At 31.5% G+C, this 17,253-nt stretch overlaps 2 protein-coding genes across 5 annotated transcripts; both read left to right on the top strand.

The window, feature by feature from the left end:
• Positions 1-105: 105 nt before the first annotated feature.
• Rpt1 (26S proteasome regulatory subunit Rpt1) lies at positions 106-2,845 on the top strand. The gene is made up of 9 exons (XM_074134953.1): positions 106-246; positions 337-374; positions 453-626; positions 720-859; positions 1,412-1,580; positions 1,663-1,827; positions 1,961-2,152; positions 2,297-2,492; positions 2,579-2,845. The coding sequence occupies exons 1-9, from the start codon at positions 177-179 to the stop codon at positions 2,734-2,736; spliced, it is 1,302 nt and encodes a 433-aa protein (XP_073991054.1). The 5' UTR covers positions 106-176; the 3' UTR covers positions 2,737-2,845.
• Positions 2,846-3,657: 812 nt separating this feature from the next.
• On the top strand, positions 3,658-15,515 carry LOC141457712 (BLOC-2 complex member HPS3). Of its 4 annotated transcripts, none has more exons than XM_074134925.1 (19): positions 3,658-3,785; positions 4,362-4,457; positions 4,656-4,774; positions 7,518-7,759; positions 7,838-8,123; positions 8,229-8,449; positions 8,571-8,718; positions 9,335-9,453; positions 9,576-9,728; positions 9,850-9,977; positions 11,019-11,388; positions 11,470-11,717; positions 11,799-11,967; positions 12,039-12,188; positions 13,938-14,099; positions 14,209-14,394; positions 14,467-14,640; positions 14,923-15,037; positions 15,146-15,515. In XM_074134925.1, the coding sequence occupies exons 2-19, from the start codon at positions 4,366-4,368 to the stop codon at positions 15,331-15,333; spliced, it is 3,270 nt and encodes a 1,089-aa protein (XP_073991026.1). In that variant the 5' UTR covers positions 3,658-3,785; positions 4,362-4,365; the 3' UTR covers positions 15,334-15,515. The 4 variants fall into 4 exon arrangements, with proteins under 4 accessions (XP_073991026.1, XP_073991028.1, XP_073991029.1 ...); XM_074134927.1 differs by having other exon boundaries at positions 3,696-3,785; positions 4,295-4,457; XM_074134928.1 differs by having other exon boundaries at positions 3,724-3,785; positions 4,358-4,457.
• The last annotated feature ends 1,738 nt before the right edge of the window (positions 15,516-17,253 follow it).

Raw genomic sequence — 17,253 nt, 5'->3', positions numbered from 1 at the left:
TTATTTGCAGTATTATTAAATAATAGACGAATAAGTAACCAGTAAATTTATTTAAGTCAAAAGAAACAATAGTGTAACAGCTCGTATAACAGAAGATAACCTTCACATAATAGCAACTGGTCGACTCATTGGGTTTGGAAACAAATTTCACTGCACGTTCATCAAAAACGTTAATCATGCCAGACTATTTGGGTGATGATATGAGAAAAACAAAAGAAGAGAAAGAAGAAGAAAAAGAAATCAAAGGTAAGAAATTTAGAGATAATAATAAGAAAGTTAGTATTTAGTCATGGGCAAAAAAAAAAACCTTGATTGCATTGCTTTGCTTTTTTTCAGCTCTGGATGAAGCCGACATTGCTCTTTTAAAAACTTACGTATGTTCTTACTTTACAATAATAGAATCTAGTTTATCAACTGAACAATAATTTATATACAATTTGAAATGTTCACAGGGACAAGGTCAATATACGAAAGGAATAAAAAGTGTGGAAGATGATATTCAGACTATTATAAAAAGAGTAAACGAATTAACAGGTATTAAAGAATCAGATACCGGTTTAGCACCTCCTGCGTTGTGGGATCTTGCAGCTGATAAGCAAACTTTACAAAATGAACAACCTCTTCAGGTTATTGTTCTTCACATTATAATTGTTACAATTTTATGCTATACTTAAATTTACGAGTATCAATCAGAATACGACTTATTTTATTTGTGATAGGTTGCAAGATGCACTAAAATAATTAATGCTGATTCGGAGGATCCAAAGTATATCATTAATGTGAAACAGTTTGCAAAATTTGTGGTAGATCTTGCCGATTCAGTAGCTCCTACGGATATTGAAGAAGGCATGAGGGTTGGGTATGTATGGATTTAATGTATTATTTTATGAAGCATGGTTATAATAATAGAAAAAACTTTAGTTTTCATTAATTATCTCAATCACCATCACAACTTTGCATTTGAGAATTTCCTGACTTTTTAGTCCATCATTAGTCATATAAAACGTTCAGTGGTGCTAGAATGAATCTTGTAAAAAAAATTACAGATTTCTGGGAGGGTTTTCTCACCTAACTTTATAGTATTGTATCAGCTTATTTTTTTAAAATATAGATTTACAGTTTGATAATAGTGCCGTCACTTCTAAAAATTCATTTTAGTTTGCTTGAAATTTTCGTAAGTTATAAGCATAATTTCTAAAAATGGTTTAGAACCGGACGCTTGATTATAAGATCTTTTTTGTCACAAATAAACTATCTGGTATTTATTATTTAACTTTTGAATAGAAATGGATTAACATTAAAATTGACTGAAAAAAATCACGCTCATAACATTGGCGTCGAATTTTATATAATTACAACAAAGTAATAATTTTCTCCTTATAGTAAATTCTCAATTTGTAATTATTTACAGGGTTGACCGCAACAAATACCAAATTCATATCCCATTACCACCTAAAATTGATCCAACTGTAACTATGATGCAAGTTGAAGAGAAACCTGATGTTACTTACAGTGATGTAGGTGGATGTAAGGAACAAATCGAAAAATTAAGAGAAGTCGTTGAAACTCCGCTTTTACACGTATGTTCTATAAAAGTTGAAAAATATATATTATATATATGTATAATCCAAATTCTAATAAATGCGGTTTTCGTTGGTATAGCCGGAGAAATTCGTCAATTTGGGAATTGAGCCTCCCAAAGGAGTTTTACTTTTTGGCCCACCAGGTACAGGTAAAACACTTTGTGCCAGAGCAGTGGCTAACCGAACAGACGCCTGCTTCATTAGAGTAATTGGTTCTGAATTAGTACAAAAGTATGTTGGAGAGGTAAGCAAAAAATATTCCTAATTTTAGGCATTATAAATAATTTTATATAACAGGAGGTCGTTGGCAGGGCACAGAAAAAGGCCTGAGATGTTGAGAGTTTAAATTTAAATATAAATTATTATCTAAAATTTAGGGTGCTCGTATGGTTCGTGAACTTTTTGAAATGGCCCGCAGCAAGAAGGCTTGTTTAATATTTTTCGACGAAATAGATGCGATTGGTGGTGCACGTTTTGATGACGGAGCCGGTGGTGATAATGAAGTTCAAAGAACAATGTTGGAACTTATCAATCAATTAGATGGATTCGATCCTAGAGGAAACATAAAGGTTGTCCCTATTCAAATATTTAATTATATGATATGTTATTCAAGTTTTCATCTTTGAATTTAACAATTATTACAAAACATTTGCAACGATATTATATTCTTTTTTGTATTCGTCGCATCTTAGTTTTAATTTTATATTCTGCAGGTTTTGATGGCTACTAATAGACCAGACACTTTGGATCCTGCACTCATGAGGCCAGGACGTCTGGATAGAAAAGTAGAATTTGGATTGCCAGATTTAGAAGGCAGAACTCACATCTTTAAAATACACGCTAGATCAATGTCTGTAGAAAGAGATATACGTTTTGAATTACTCGCTCGATTATGCCCAAACAGTACTGGTAAGTAGCTTTTGCTGTGGAATTTTAGTACAATAATGGCTAATAACTTCAAGAATATTGTAAAAGCAGCAGATTTATTTATTCAGGTGCTGAAATAAGATCTGTTTGTACTGAGGCTGGTATGTTTGCTATAAGAGCTCGACGAAAAGTGGCTACTGAAAAAGATTTTCTGGAAGCTGTCAACAAAGTCATAAAATCGTACGCCAAGTTTTCTGCTACTCCACGATATATGACTTATAATTAATTTAAACTTATCAAACTTTATAAGGTTCATATAATTCATAAATTGATTGTATCTAATATTTTTTTTTTCTTATTTAATGTTTAAAAAAATATATGTTATTTGGTAACAATAGTTTTTTTCTATTTAAGTTTTGTAACTACTTTTTTTCTGATAATCCAGAGAAATAATTGGCAAGTTGACAATTTATTGCGTTATGAAAATTTTAGCGCCGAAGTAGGTAGAGGAAGAGCCAAACGGATTGGAGTAGACTACCGACCAAGGTATCGGCCGCTCGATCTAGTGGTGCGAGAGACTAATCGCATTTGAATACAGTTTGAGCTTCGAGTTTGTTTTAATATAAAAGTTTGTTTCAAAACAAGAGTTCGCCAAAGTTCAACCCTAAAAAAGCAATAGTAGTGGTTTAGTTTTCTCTCCATATTTAAACCACTAAGTTGTAATTATACTGACTTATTTCGTACTTTGCCAATTAATTTAAGCTTGGTGGGATAAACTAAGTTTAACACATTTCATTTGAACAATTTTGATTGATTTTAGTGGAGAACCGCTTCATATAAGCTGCATTTCAAAGTATACTCATTCCACAGTATAACATTGAGCATGATCTCTAGAATCATAGAAGGCATAGTCAATAGCTCAAGTTTGGGGGAAAAATCTAAAAAAATAGAGTTTTTTAAGAAAAAAATACTTCGATGCCTGGTTTGCAAGTTGGGATTAAAGGAATCCATGTATTTTTCCATCAGATTAATTAAAACCACGCTGTAAATGCAAGAAAATTGATAGTGCCAATTTTTCCCCTCTCAATTATTTTTACTACTAGTGATTATAAAATTAAATTCCCGGTACTGATTATTTTGAATTATAATTTTAAACTTAAGGAAGATTTTTATATAAGAACTGATACCAATGCATTCTTCGATAAAACTTCGATGGAAGAATCGTGCCAATGAAATCGATACTTTAAAAATATGGGTTGTGGTTATCTTGTGTTGACATGACAGGATGGCAGGCTACTGAGGCAGGGCGTCTTAGAAAGTTCAAACAGTACTGAAGTGAGTTAGTTTAATAGGTTTTTCCCTAAAAAAAGGGGCCAGTTTATTCTCGTTGTAGGTCTTGTACATTCAATACTTAACAAGCATTGTAATTGACAAGATCTCTGAAACAGTTCGGTCACTATTCCTGGACAACAATCAATATTATTAACCTCTTATTATTACTATATTTTTAACAAAGGTTTAATCAAAAGCTTTATTCTGATTATTAGTAACATTGGTCATGATTCAAAATTTTCTTTGTAAATTTTCTCAGTCCGCCTTGCGACTGCGTACGATGTTAGTGCAATTTATTATCTAGTCATTTGGCATAAACTGTAGAGACCTTAAGTTTTCACTGCGTTTGCAATTTGCTAATTTCGGCTCTCAGTCTTATAAAATTGAATCAGTTTCTTTAATAGTGAATTTTTGGCTGCTTATTATAATTGCACTGGGCTAACACATGCAATCATGCAAAATTGAGCTGGTAAAGTAATTTATTTGAATGTTTCTTTGTTGGTTTATCATAGTTTTTTACCATGGTTGGATGCTGATATATTGGCTGATATATAATTCTTAATATGTATTAAATGTCAGGAGAATGGTGCGAGTAATATCGGCCCATCACTTCGATTGCCAGCTTGTTCAAACATGTGAAGAACCTTTAGCTGTTACTACTGCTCCTCCTGACAGGTAGATAACTTACATTATGGTTTGTTAATATTAAAAGTTATATGTTTTTTCTTATTTCCAGGTTTATCTTACAAATTAATATTTATAATTAAATGTTTTCAAGCAATCAGAAGTTAATTTTCATTATATTTGTCTTTATTCAGACTATCCCCATTCATGAAGGCCTCAATTAACTAACAGAATAATTTTGTATTTCAGATTATTGATTGCTTTACCGCATCATACCATTGAAGTCAGAGATCTTTCTGCTGATGGAAAAACAGTACTGACTTTCCCCACAGTTGACAGTGTAACTTTCCTGAATTATTGTACAGCAGGTACACAAAACATAAGGATTAAACATATTTATTTATTTTTTAAATTCAAGTAAGAAATTAGGTCATGGATTTCATAAAAAGATTGTCCTATAAGAAAGTGGTTTTATCAAGACGTTGTGAGTGTAAATCAACACCCATTACATTTATCAAATATGCAAGAAATATAGCTGATCAGACTTCTGCAAAAGTGTCCAAGCAAGCAACTGAAATATTGAAACATTATTCTAAAACAACTTTTCTTCAGAATAATCTTCAATATATGAATTGGAAATTTCTTGATAGAAAAGTGCGAGTACCCCACAAGATGATTTTGGCCGATGAATTAGTTGCAGAAAAGATTATTGAAACTATTAAGCCTAATTTAATTAAAACCTCCGAACCTGTTTTTGAGGCAAATCCAGGTTTAGGGTTAATCACAAAAGAACTCCTGAAGATAGATAAACGAGATTTACCTAAAATTTGTATCTTTGAAAATGATCCTTTTTTTAGGAAGAAGATGCTGCTAGTGTGTGAGCAGCATGTTGGACGTGTAAAAATGTATAACACAAATATTTTAGATTTGTGGAAAACAAGTTTTTTGGATAAAGGTGATAGTAGATTAAAAGGTTTAATGGAAGATGTAATTGTTAAAGAATGGAATGAAGACCCTTGTGTAAAGATCGTAGGTACTTTACCAACTCCTCATTTTCTTCATTCAGTTGTAATCAGCATAGTGTTTAATTATGGTATTACAACATTTGGGCGACCCGAATTGTATATACTGATTTCTCCAAGCCTTTATGCCCGTATATGTAAACCTAATCGAGGATTTGAAACATTATTTAACATATTCTTCAAGTGGCAATGTTTAATGGAAGTGGACCAGAAAGCCTTGTTACCTTGGACTATAAAAAAAACAAAAACGACAAAAACATTGACTAATTATGGGCTGGATCCAAATAAATTTTATTTATTGAAGGCAGAACCAAAAAAAGATCTATATAAAATAATACCTCCTGAATTAATGAAACCTCTTTGGTACTTTTGTAAGACTGCCATCCGCGGAAAAAGACAAAGAGTATTGCCTGCCTTAGAAAAATGGATACCTGATTGTGGTCCAAGATTGATCTCGATAGGAATAAGTGCTTTTTCAGAATTTGGTGATCTTACAACAGATGAAATCTTACAGGTATTTTTAGAATTTGTAAATTGGCCAGAATTTTCTAGCTGCCTGTTTATGACCTCAATGGAAGACTATTTAATGAAATCTGCAACTGAACCAGATATATCGGATTCAGCAAGCGACGACGGTTCTGATTTTCAATCTGATAAGATTGTAAGTGAAGTTAGGGATAAATAAAAAGTTGATTAATTGATGTTTCTGTTGCTACTAGAATTTAATTTGATAGTAACGTCTTGGTACTTATGAAAGGAAAAATGAAACTTTCATTGTTTCTCCGGTTTAACTAAAATAAAAAATATGTATTCAACACTAATTATATTTTTTAAATATTAGCATTTTTATTGTACAGATTTCAGTTTATCTGATACAAATGTATTAAAACTGTTTTGTATTATATTTGTTCAATAAAAAAAAAAGAAAAAAAAGAAGAACTTTTTTTTATGTTCTCGGCCTATTATTACAGACATCAGGTTATATTTTTGGTACAATAAAAATGCGTTAGAATAAGACGGCGGAAATAATTTATACTGGAATACATATACCTACTGCGAAATAGGTATCTCGTATGGTACATATTTAAGTCAAAGAATATAAGACCTGGGTATTTAAAGGTTATGCTCTTAAAAGAAAATTGTTTTGTAAGCCTGAAAATTACTGAAGAAAAAAAATAAAGAAAATGGAGGAACTTAAAAATGATTGATGAGCGCTTCAATTATTCCCGATAGAATCATACAAAAGATTTTTGCAATATACCTATCTTTGGATGAATATATTGTTAGCCTTATTTTCTTCCTAAAAGCTACTTTGTGAAGTGCTTAATGCTTTACGGAGATATTAAGTAATGTACAGGAAAAGTCTTCTTAAAAAAAATATCTACTGTTGCATTTCATCTCTGTTACTTTTGGCACACTCCATCGGTAACTTTGAAGGGTGACAATAGTATTGCCTTTACTTTCTGGTTGGAATGTATTTGGAACTACTGACAAGGTACAGTAGGCGAGGTGGATAAACATATTTGATTTAAAAGACAAATTTACAGCCAGCACATAGTTGTCAATACAGTCTACTTCATTTCAAAGTTTTAGAAATTGGCAGCCATTAACATAATGTACAAGTAAAGTGTGCATTTGAAGATCTAAGTTTTGAATGGATATTTGAAAACCTTGTAAATGCTAAACCTCATGAAGCGACTGGATGATTTTAAAAAAAAACTGCTTAGTGGATTCTCCATTGGCGCTTATACTAATTTATTTATTTTTTATTACTACCTTTTTTATTAAGTTCTTGTTTAGTTCACTCGTTGGATAAATAAAAAGAAAGATGAGGAGCATTGAGGCATTATTAATTCATTACTTGATCGTTGGCATATTTTTCTTGTAGATCTGTTAAAATCCAGTGGTAATGATAATTACCTTTTTTTTTTAGATTAACAAATTAAAATTAAATAAAATATAATAAATAAATAATTAAATAAAATAAAATAAGATACAATTATTTTTTGTGAGAGGGCAATCATTTTCTTTACACTAAATCATTCAAATGGTAGAGATCCATTTACTTTTACATATCTTTTCTTTACAGGAAATTATGTCGCTACTGTGGAGTATAAACGTACCGGGGCGCATGGAAATGACAAAGAAAAAGATGTTCTCCCATCTTTTACAAGAGTGTACACAAATTGGGAGAAATGTGATTCTAGAGGTATGCGTGCGAGAATTGCCGGGAGAGTTACCCCGAGTAGTTCACAAATTGGAGGTGATATCATGGAGCTGATTGAACTTCCTAGTAGATTCCAACAGATCACTGCTATAGCATGTTCACAAGTAAGATTTAATAGCGCTTTTATTTATGATGCTCCATTTTTTTTTAAATAAAAGTAAGTAATTCATTACTTGATTCAGGAAAGTGGTAACATACTTGTATGTAGCCATCGTACGCTATGTCTCTATCAAAGAGTTACTCGAACGCATGATATTTCTCGTTTAAAATTCATAGACTTCGAAACATGGCCAGTTACTTTAGAGCTCAGTTATTCTCCTACACGATTGTCAATATGTGAAGATTTGGTAGCAGCATCTAATTCGGATAGTTTGCACGTATTTAGGATAAATAAGGGATTTGCTCGTCCTACCGACTGGACCACGACCGCTTCTTCTTCGGCAAGTTCTTCGCCTAGAAAGAATGGAAGTGAGTGTTTTTATTTAAATACATTATTTCCTCATTTTTTTAAAAAAATTATTAGTTAAAATAATTATTACTTAAAAATTATTTGACATTTATTCCACTATGCAGATGATTGTAATAAAGATGGAGAGAAAATTAATACAGATGCAGATTCTCTTCTTGGTGAAGCTTGCAAAGGAATAATTAGCAGTAGTAGTAGTATATTGTCAACTTTATCTTCTATCAGGTGTAGTTTACGAAACAATTATCCAGAATTAAGAGTACCACCTTTTAAACCTCCAGCATCTGTAGCAATGACTGTAAATATTAAAGAGATACCGGTAAATGAGGTAAGTTGACACATTTATGGAATGGAACATTCATAATATTAAGAGAATATATTTAAAAGTTCATCAATAATCTCCCATTTTTTGTTTTTGTTTTTAATGTTTTAATTTTCCAATTCAATAGCCTTGGGCCGAACAAATGACCTCTATGATCGAGAGCCTATTACAGTTAGAATTATGGGATGCTGAAGGTGAAAGAGCCAAAGATGCCATAGTATGTGTGGCTCTTAGACCTTTGTATAAGATTTCTGCTTTTCAGTCTTCCAAACAAGGTTTGCATTTAATTTTAATTTTTTCTAAATTATTAAGTTTGGATTAAATGTTTATTTATCGTCCGCATTATATTTGTACTCTTACTGCATAAAGATGTACAAATATTAGATATGAAGTACCCACACTCTCTCTTGCTGTAGTTAATGTAATTTTCTTATGACTATCTCTTACATTTAATTGTACCTTACAAGTTTTCTTAACGGTTAAGCTGTTGACAAATCTCTCCCCTTCACAAATATTTATTGTTACTAGAAAAAAATATATTATTATTATTTTCTATTCCAATTTAACAGTGAAAATAACAAAAAGTTGTGTGACTGCTCACTAGATTTTTTTGCATAAACTTCATTATTATTTAAAATAAATACAGTAACATTTACATTGCCTTAGTATGGTTTATCCTGTCCCTTTCTTGAAGCGGCTTGGTCGATTTTCTAAAAAAATTATTTCATTTTATACTAAATTGAGGTTTTTCACGTTTCCAATTAGAATTTTGAAAATAGCTCTGAGAGAGAGCTATGAAAGTTTTATTCGCAGTATTTCTATTCGCGTAATTTTTGTGTTTACATTTTAAGCTTTTGAAATGATTATTTACTTTTTCTCTCAAAATCTCAGAATCAAGCTGCCCTCGCCTCAGGTCACATGCATATAATACACTTGTAGCGTTTAACTGCCTAGTTTGTACTCGACTACAGGGCTTCATGTATCACTTTCCTGTTGAAGACGGACTAGTGGTGAGTATATTCTTTAATTTCAACTTTTAATAATTTCAACTATAAAGTACGGACCTTTATTTTTCTAAATTTATTTAGTTTGGTTTAATTGTTGTTAAATAAACCTGTGTTATGTTTGCTAGACAAGTGTTGGAAAGTGCATTTCCGAGTATAATTTTACATCTCTAGTAAAACATATTATTCTTCAACCTTATCTTCTGCATGCTGTGACTCAAACTGGTTTGGAAACCTACACTTTAAGAAGTATCCATGCCATTGAAGAGGATCGCCAAGAGGTAATTATATATATATTTATGTATTAGTGTAGGTTTCCAAATATTTTCGGGTGAAGCTTTCGTGGTACATACATACACATATCACGAAATACAAAAAAGAATTAAATTTTTTTTTTTTCAGGCCGTCTGTCCGTCCACCACTGAACCTGTTTGTCAGATAGGACTGAGACCATTTTTCGGCGTAGTCAATTTATTTTTAACCAAATCTTTCATCATAATTTTCTCATCTTCGTCTGATTCTAATTCTAAGTAAGTAATTATCTCTTTTGATTCACATTTAATATTTTTTAAAGATTATTTAAAACGCGACAGCATCTATGGTCTTAGATACAAGGGTTGGCTGAAAAGTAATGCACACGTGCTAGGAGAGGGGGAAAGAAAAGTGTTATTAAGTTTGGTCAAAAAGTATATTAAAGTACAATTCTTAAGCTTCACAATTATGTATTACTTTTCAATGAAGTCACCATTAACGCTAGTACATTTCTCCCAACGTGAAACAAGTTTTTCCATTCCGTCTCTGAAGAATTCTTTTGACTTTTCTTGAATCCAGGAATTGACAGCTACCTTCACCTCATCGTCTGAGGAGTAGTGATTACCCTTGAGGTCTCTCTTGAGTAGAGGATCTTGAGATCCGGGGAATAAGGAGGGTGTGGAATTGGTTCAAACTGTCGCATGATTATTGGTGCCAAGCTGCCTCTAACACGACAGACTCGACGCCGAGGTTTCTTAGAGTCTATAAGTACCGAGAAGAATTTACCGTTGCTCCTGGTTCCAGAAAATCGGTCATATAAACTTGATGAGCATCCCAAAACACGGTCAGAAGAATATTTTCGCGGACGGTTGTGTTTTGATTTTTTTCGGCGGAGGAGAAAACGCTTGTCGATATTCAGTGCTCTGCCTTTTCTCTTCTGGGTCGTAATGATGGAACCATGATTCGTCCCCTGTCACAATATTCAAAAGAAAGACGATAACAGCACGCTGTTTATCTCGCAGTGACATAGCACCAGTTCACGTGTCCATACTTCAGCGTCTAAAAATACACAGGCTGAACGCAGCAAGTTCAAACTGAGCATACGTAATAAGGGGAAATGTGACTTCCAAATGCCACCTCACGAGCTTATTGAAGCTTTTCGTTCGCGCTCTGCAAGCATGTGTGCATTACTTTTCAGCCAACCCTGGTAGATATATAAGTACTTCCACTAATTTAATTTAATAAAGCAAATTATCAGAAAATTGTTGAAAAACTGTTTCTTAGTAGCACCTATTTCATTGTGGTATTTTTTGTTTTAGTGATAGTGGTATACAAACTATTTATAGTTTACGTCTTTCATCGACTGGAACAGTATATACTGATTTATTGGCTGTGGCATCATTACACACCTTCACATCACCATTCGTATATTGTCAGTTGTTATCAGAAGCGCATTCTGTGTTACGAACTGCTATAAGCGTAACCGATAATGTTCATTGGGAAAATCAACTGATGGAACCATGTGATTCTGAATTGTATAGGGAATCTTGTGCATTATTATCTGAATACTATCTTACAAGAAATACTGAAGCAGAATGGATCCTAGGCTATGAATATAGTCAACTTGCTGGACTTGAACCAACGCAATTAATGGAACGATTAAAGCGTTTCGAACAGGAAGCTAATCAAGTAAATTCTGTTATAGTGTTTTATTATAAATTTTAGTACATTACAAGATTATCTAACTCAATATTTTGTTAAATTCTATAGTGCGAAGTTCTCTTAGATTCTGCACCAGGTTTAACTTATTATTTGAGAACGTGGATTGTAAAATGTGGAGATGATTCAAGAAAACTATCTGCTGCTGCTTTAAGCGCTTTACAGCATCTTACGTCTTGTGTTACCATTGAGGATGGTGGATGCCTCCTTTCTTCATTGGTGTTGCAATCACCTTTATTGAGACAATTTTCGAGAGATAAAACAATAAAAATAATTACGGAACATGTGAATAAGAATAGGTGAATATATAGTATCAAATAGTATAGTTGAAAGTTTACAATTGTTAAAAGTTACTTGAAGAATAATTTTGTATATTACAGTTCACAAAAGATATCTGCATTAGATTGTCTAGCTATGACTGTTTTATTCTCTTCTAAGGGCAAAAATTCAGACGCAGAGAATGCCCTCTCCTTGTGTACTGATTCCACTTCTAACATGGTTGCCTTACTCATTGAACATTGGCCTCTTCTGTTTGACAATACCAGAAATGTAAGATCTATTCGTAATTAAAACACAGTATGAAATTAATTATAGTATAATAGATTATTTAATATTTTTAGAAGAATCAAGTTACTGCTGATGATTGGGAAGGAGTGACACTGTCTGATCTTTCAGTTCTATTGATAGAAAAGAAACCCATAGCCATGGCAGAAACTTTAACATTATTAGTTGTCAAAGAGCAAACACTTCATTTGCAGCATATTTTACAGGTTAAAAAGGATCATTCTCGTATTATTGAAGTGCTAATATCTTTTTTGATTTTGTTTGTTTTGGGGTTTCCCCCTAAATTGTAAATTTCTAATTTGGTTTGCATGTGACTGCGAATTTTTGGAACCCCTTAATCATTTATTTTCTAGAAAAGAAAAATTATTGGTTCAGTAAAGAGTAGCGTACCGTAAAGAGTAAGTCCATATAATACAATGAACTGGCATTCTACCGAACAGCCTAACTACCCCCTCCCCCAAAAGGACCCTCAATCGAAGTATTTCAGAGAAAATGTTTTTATAAAAGTTATAGAACTATTAGTGAGGTAAATTATACCAAGTTTAAATACATTGTTGTACAACCCGAATGTGATCGGTTATTGTCGGCAATTTTCGGCTCAGTTGACTAAGGTTCTTAACTTAATTACTTATTTAATATTTGACATCAAATGTGCATGTTCACTCGCCTTTTTTTTTTGCTTATGTGTGCACAGTTAGATTTTCTTGTAAGCTAGAATTATTTCCGAATAGTAGTTACCTAAAATTTCACAATGCATTCTAATGGAACTATTTGAGAAAAATCCTTATGAGCACACTCACACGACTTTTTCTAGCCATTACCTACATATGTAGTTAAGTTTTCTTATAAAGTAGAACCACGACTTACGAAAGGTAAGATACAACATACGAAAATTTCAATATAGTGATAAAAGTTCCCTATATTTGAGCTAAATTGAGGGTTAAAATGTCAGTAAATTACAATGTAAGAAAACTTAAATCTGAAGTTTAGGAAAGATTGTTGGCCATGTATGTTGGTATCAGCATTTTTATTTATTTATTTAATAATTGACGTCATAATTATTATTTTTTGGTTACCTTTTTAAAAACATATGCATGAGTAGTTGAATACTTTTTATTACAATCAATCTAAGTTAAATCGGTGCTACACTTTACTGAACAAATATTTTGTATATGAAAATAAAGTATAAAGGTCTGTGGCATCTTATAAATTCTAAACAATATTAATGAAAATTTAATGCAGTAAAATTGTTTAAATGATATCAATTGTAATGAAATGTCGAACACATGCTTATTTTAACGTTTTTATATAAATTATGAACTGAAGTATGAATGAAATGTTTGGTACTTACTGATTTGTGTACCTTTTGTCATTTAATAAACCCTTATACCTAACTTTTTAGACTGTTAAATTTTTGTTAAGGAGTGAATGATTCATGCGGGTATAAAACTTGAAGGAAATTATTAGTAAAAAAATATAATTTGAGGATAATATAAAGAAATTAAATAAATTTACTGCTAAAGCGTGCTTGCTTTTTATATTCATATTTTTTATTTCGACATATTTCGGACTTTTACCATTTTTAGTTGCTGGTTATTTCACTTTGCCTTCTGCCAAAAATGCGACTTAACTTTTTAGTGGTACTCTATAAAATCCATTACGGACTATATGATTAATATTTCACTTCACTTAAAAATAATTGACAAAAACTATGGATTTATAAATTTCGTTCGCCATTGTTGGTTCTAAGAAATAACGATGTCCGTCGGCTACAAAGCACTGACAAGGTATCGACTCCCATTGGTGTAAGACGTCGACTTGCGTTAATGATGAAAAATAAAATAGGATACAGCAGTGCCTGTTTAAATTTAGTATTTTTCTAATTAAATGATTCTTTTTTCTTTTTTTTTTTAGTGTAACTAAAAGAAATAAAACTTATTATTAATTTATTTCAGGTTTTCCTGACTTATTTACCCGCAAGGATGTGCACAAGTACTAGCGGTATAGCAGCTGTTTTACAGAGATTTTTGGAGGGTATTTTTAACAGTTGGATACAAAATGACAATAGCTGGAATCCAAACAGAGATTGTGACCTATCTGCTTCAGATGCGTTGAAGGTATGAAATCACATTATGAATTCGTCAAATATCTTGCACCAAAACTTTGGCTTAACTGTCTTTCTCAATTATTGTTATCTAATCATCACAATGACTATATTTTTATTAGATCCTAATGAGATCTTTATTGAGTGATCTCATCAGAAATGATCGATTCATTAAGGAACAAGAAGAAACTTGGGAGGAAGCTAAAAATTTCTTCGGAGGTAAAAGATACAAATATCTCGATATGTTGCCTCCATTATCTTTTGGTGAAAGGGAAAATTCACAACATATTGGATTGCTCAAACTGCAGGTTATTACCTTAATTTTAGGTTGTTTTCTAAAAAAAAAATTTTGATCGTAATAAAATAAAATTGAATCTCAGTGCCTTCTCTGCACCGGTTGGCTAGAAGGTTCATCTTTATCTGAGATGGTCCAGTTTGTTGAGGAATTTGTCGCTGGTGATTTGGGCTACAGCTTGTTGATATTATCTCAGCCTGAAAAAGCTGTGGAACTATTGGCCAGAGATCATCCTAATGTTTTGCCTCAATATACCAAAGTAAGTATGAAAATATTGTTTTTTTCTTAAAAAATGATTTTTTGTTTTTGTTTTAAATGAAGGTTAAACATGTGGGGACTTAGGTAGTTCGAATCTCCTTAGGGTATTGCCTTTTGTGATCTTATTCTGTAGAGATAGAGTCAACTCTGTCCATTATCAGACTGACTACTGCTGACTGCTAGGAATATAAGAGCAGTTGAACTCTTAGCATTGCCTACTTTCTTTTGCTACTAGTAACTTTTTATTTTTATTTTCTTTTATTAAAACTAATGTTACATAAAGGATGTCTTGAAAAGTGAGCCAGAATTAAAACATATAATCGCCACATTACAATCTAAAGCAGACGAAGAAGAAGCTGGCGAAAAGGAAGAAAAAGTATATTCTCAAATTTTAGATGGTTAGTGTATAGTTGATCTAGTAAATGAAAAACAAAGAACCAGCTCAGAAAACTAGATTTGTATCAATATATTTTTTTTTTTTTTTTTTTTTTTTTTTTTTAATGTAGAAGTGATTGCAGCTATTGCAGCAAGTGTTCCATGTGATGTGTTCAGCAGAATAGTTCCTGCTGATGCACAACAGTATGCAACGGCAGAATGTAGAAATACCGGAGCACATTCCACACATCTATCAGATGTGATTAAAGCAACCGGTCATCGCATGATGGCTACTCTAAATATAAAATCATTTACATAATGTGAAAGGATTCAAGATCTTATTTTAGAAAGCCTATAGAAAGAAGTAATTTTCTAGTTTAAGGTTGTATATTTTTTAATTGATGTTACATAAAGAAAATATTATTTTGAAAGCAGTCACAATAAACAGTGATTTGCTATTTAATGGAGGATTGTTATAGCAAGAGCAAGACATTTATTGGGCCCAAGCATAATTTAGTTCTTCTATTTTCTTACTTAATTTTTAAGTGACTGAATGTTTTTTCGCCTTAATAGCATGTTTAATATCATGCTTAATAGCGAATTACTCTATGATGTTTAACTATTTATGTAGAAAATATCTATACTTGTTCAAAAAGGTAGGATATTTTATATCTGAATTGAAATTATCTTCTGTTGGATTTCTGCTAAGAAAATTTTCTTATTTGTTTTAAATTTAAAATATAATTAACAATTTTTAGTGCTATCTATAGGAAGGCTTTTTATTCTTTACATAATGTTGTAAATGCTATTTCTTTTGTGAAAGGCTCAAAACACCTTTTCAGTTATTTGTTGATGTCTATTGAAAAAAGATAAGAAAAGTTCTGTATTTTATTAAATCTTGTACATTTTTAATGAGATTTTTGGTTTTCCTATAGGTCTTTTTGAGCAGAATTTCTTATCAGTGATTTCAGCAGTATGAGTTTTCTTCTTTTTATTTAGTGGAATTTAAAAAGTTCATCTGCTTTTTTTTCTTGTAAGACAGTTCCTGTTAGTACGAAAAGTGACAGTTGAGGTAATTGATACAGTGCAATTATTACCTTATTACCTTTCTCAATGTGTCATATGTACAATGAAATATAAAAGTACTTTTTGAAAATGGTTTCATTCCAATTCGACATTGCATTCACATTGCTGTTTAATAAAATTGGAATGTTATTCAAGTTAATTTTTTATTTTTTCATTGTAATTGACATGATGGGTTATGAATATAATTCATATTTAATTTAAGAAATGAATTAAAAAGATTTATAGACGCTTGTTTGTTTAGAAGCAAACGCTCGAAAATTTAGTTTAAACTTTTAACAGAATCGTTGTATTTTATATGTTATAAAATAAACCCTATTTTTCCGTTAAATATTTTGAAATTATATATAATATATTTATGAATATAGGGGTGCTATTATATTATTAAAGATAAATTCATTTTTTGTTAATTAATGTTACCATTATGAATTTATAAGAATTAAAACAAAAAAAGTGATAAAGGTTTGTCTCATATTACTGTAACGTACCTTATACTAAAAATATGTTTTCAATACAAATAGAAAAAAAAAATGTTAACTTTTAAATATTAATGAAATTACAGAAGTGGCTATAAGATGTTATATTGCCAAACAGAAAAAAATTACTGCCATAAAATATCTGAGCTTTTTTAAGCAAAAATAAAAAAAAAGAGAAAAGGTGTATGTTTCTAATTATTGATTAGAGCAATGCAACTGCTGCAACTTGAGTTTTTTACTTTCACTTTGTAAGCAAAGTTTTTTTTAGCTTATTATATCTTCATACATGTCATTTTCTGAAACAGATGTACAGTGTGCCCACAAAATTTGTTTAGGATTATAAAATGAACAGACACAGTAGAATTGATTGGAATGGTAGTATGAAATTGATTACACAGAAATCTTACTTTCCCTTTCATTTTCTTGTGAGGCCGCACAATCTTTGCTTTAAGATGTTTTTAGCATATAGAATGGTAAATGTGAGAACCGCGTTTGAGCAGATCATTATTACAGTGCATTGTGATACTTCTGTACCCGAAGGACACCTAGAGACCCTTTAAAAATGGTACAGTTCACTTCAAAACAATAAAGTATATCATTCCCTCTTTAAACAAATTTGATTTTCACTAATGCGCAATTAGCTCTCTCTCTCCACTCATTATTTTCTACATTTCAATTAA

Source organism: Rhodnius prolixus, unplaced genomic scaffold, assembly GCF_049639745.1.
Source record: "Rhodnius prolixus isolate KJV_2025 unplaced genomic scaffold, Rpr scaffold_5, whole genome shotgun sequence".
Classification (NCBI taxonomy): Eukaryota; Metazoa; Arthropoda; class Insecta; order Hemiptera; family Reduviidae; genus Rhodnius; species Rhodnius prolixus.
The sequence above is the reverse complement of the archived record's forward strand: the minus strand, read 5'-3'. Positions and strand labels throughout refer to the sequence as shown.

What these genes read in the sequence shown, in the direction of transcription:
- Rpt1 (XM_074134953.1), top strand. Translation starts at nt 177, where the DNA reads ATGCCAGACTATTTGGGTGATGATATGAGAAAAACAAAAGAAGAGAAA. An exon ending in AAAATGAACAACCTCTTCAG is followed by an intron (nt 627 to 719) that starts GTTATTGTTCTT and finishes TATTTGTGATAG; the next exon opens with GTTGCAAGATGCACTAAAAT. An exon ending in GAAGAAGGCATGAGGGTTGG is followed by an intron (nt 860 to 1,411) that starts GTATGTATGGAT and finishes AATTATTTACAG; the next exon opens with GGTTGACCGCAACAAATACC.
- LOC141457712 (XM_074134925.1), top strand. Translation starts at nt 4,366, where the DNA reads ATGGTGCGAGTAATATCGGCCCATCACTTCGATTGCCAGCTTGTTCAA. An exon ending in TTTTCAGTCTTCCAAACAAG is followed by an intron (nt 8,719 to 9,334) that starts GTTTGCATTTAA and finishes TCAAAATCTCAG; the next exon opens with AATCAAGCTGCCCTCGCCTC. An exon ending in TTGGATTGCTCAAACTGCAG is followed by an intron (nt 14,395 to 14,466) that starts GTTATTACCTTA and finishes ATTGAATCTCAG; the next exon opens with TGCCTTCTCTGCACCGGTTG.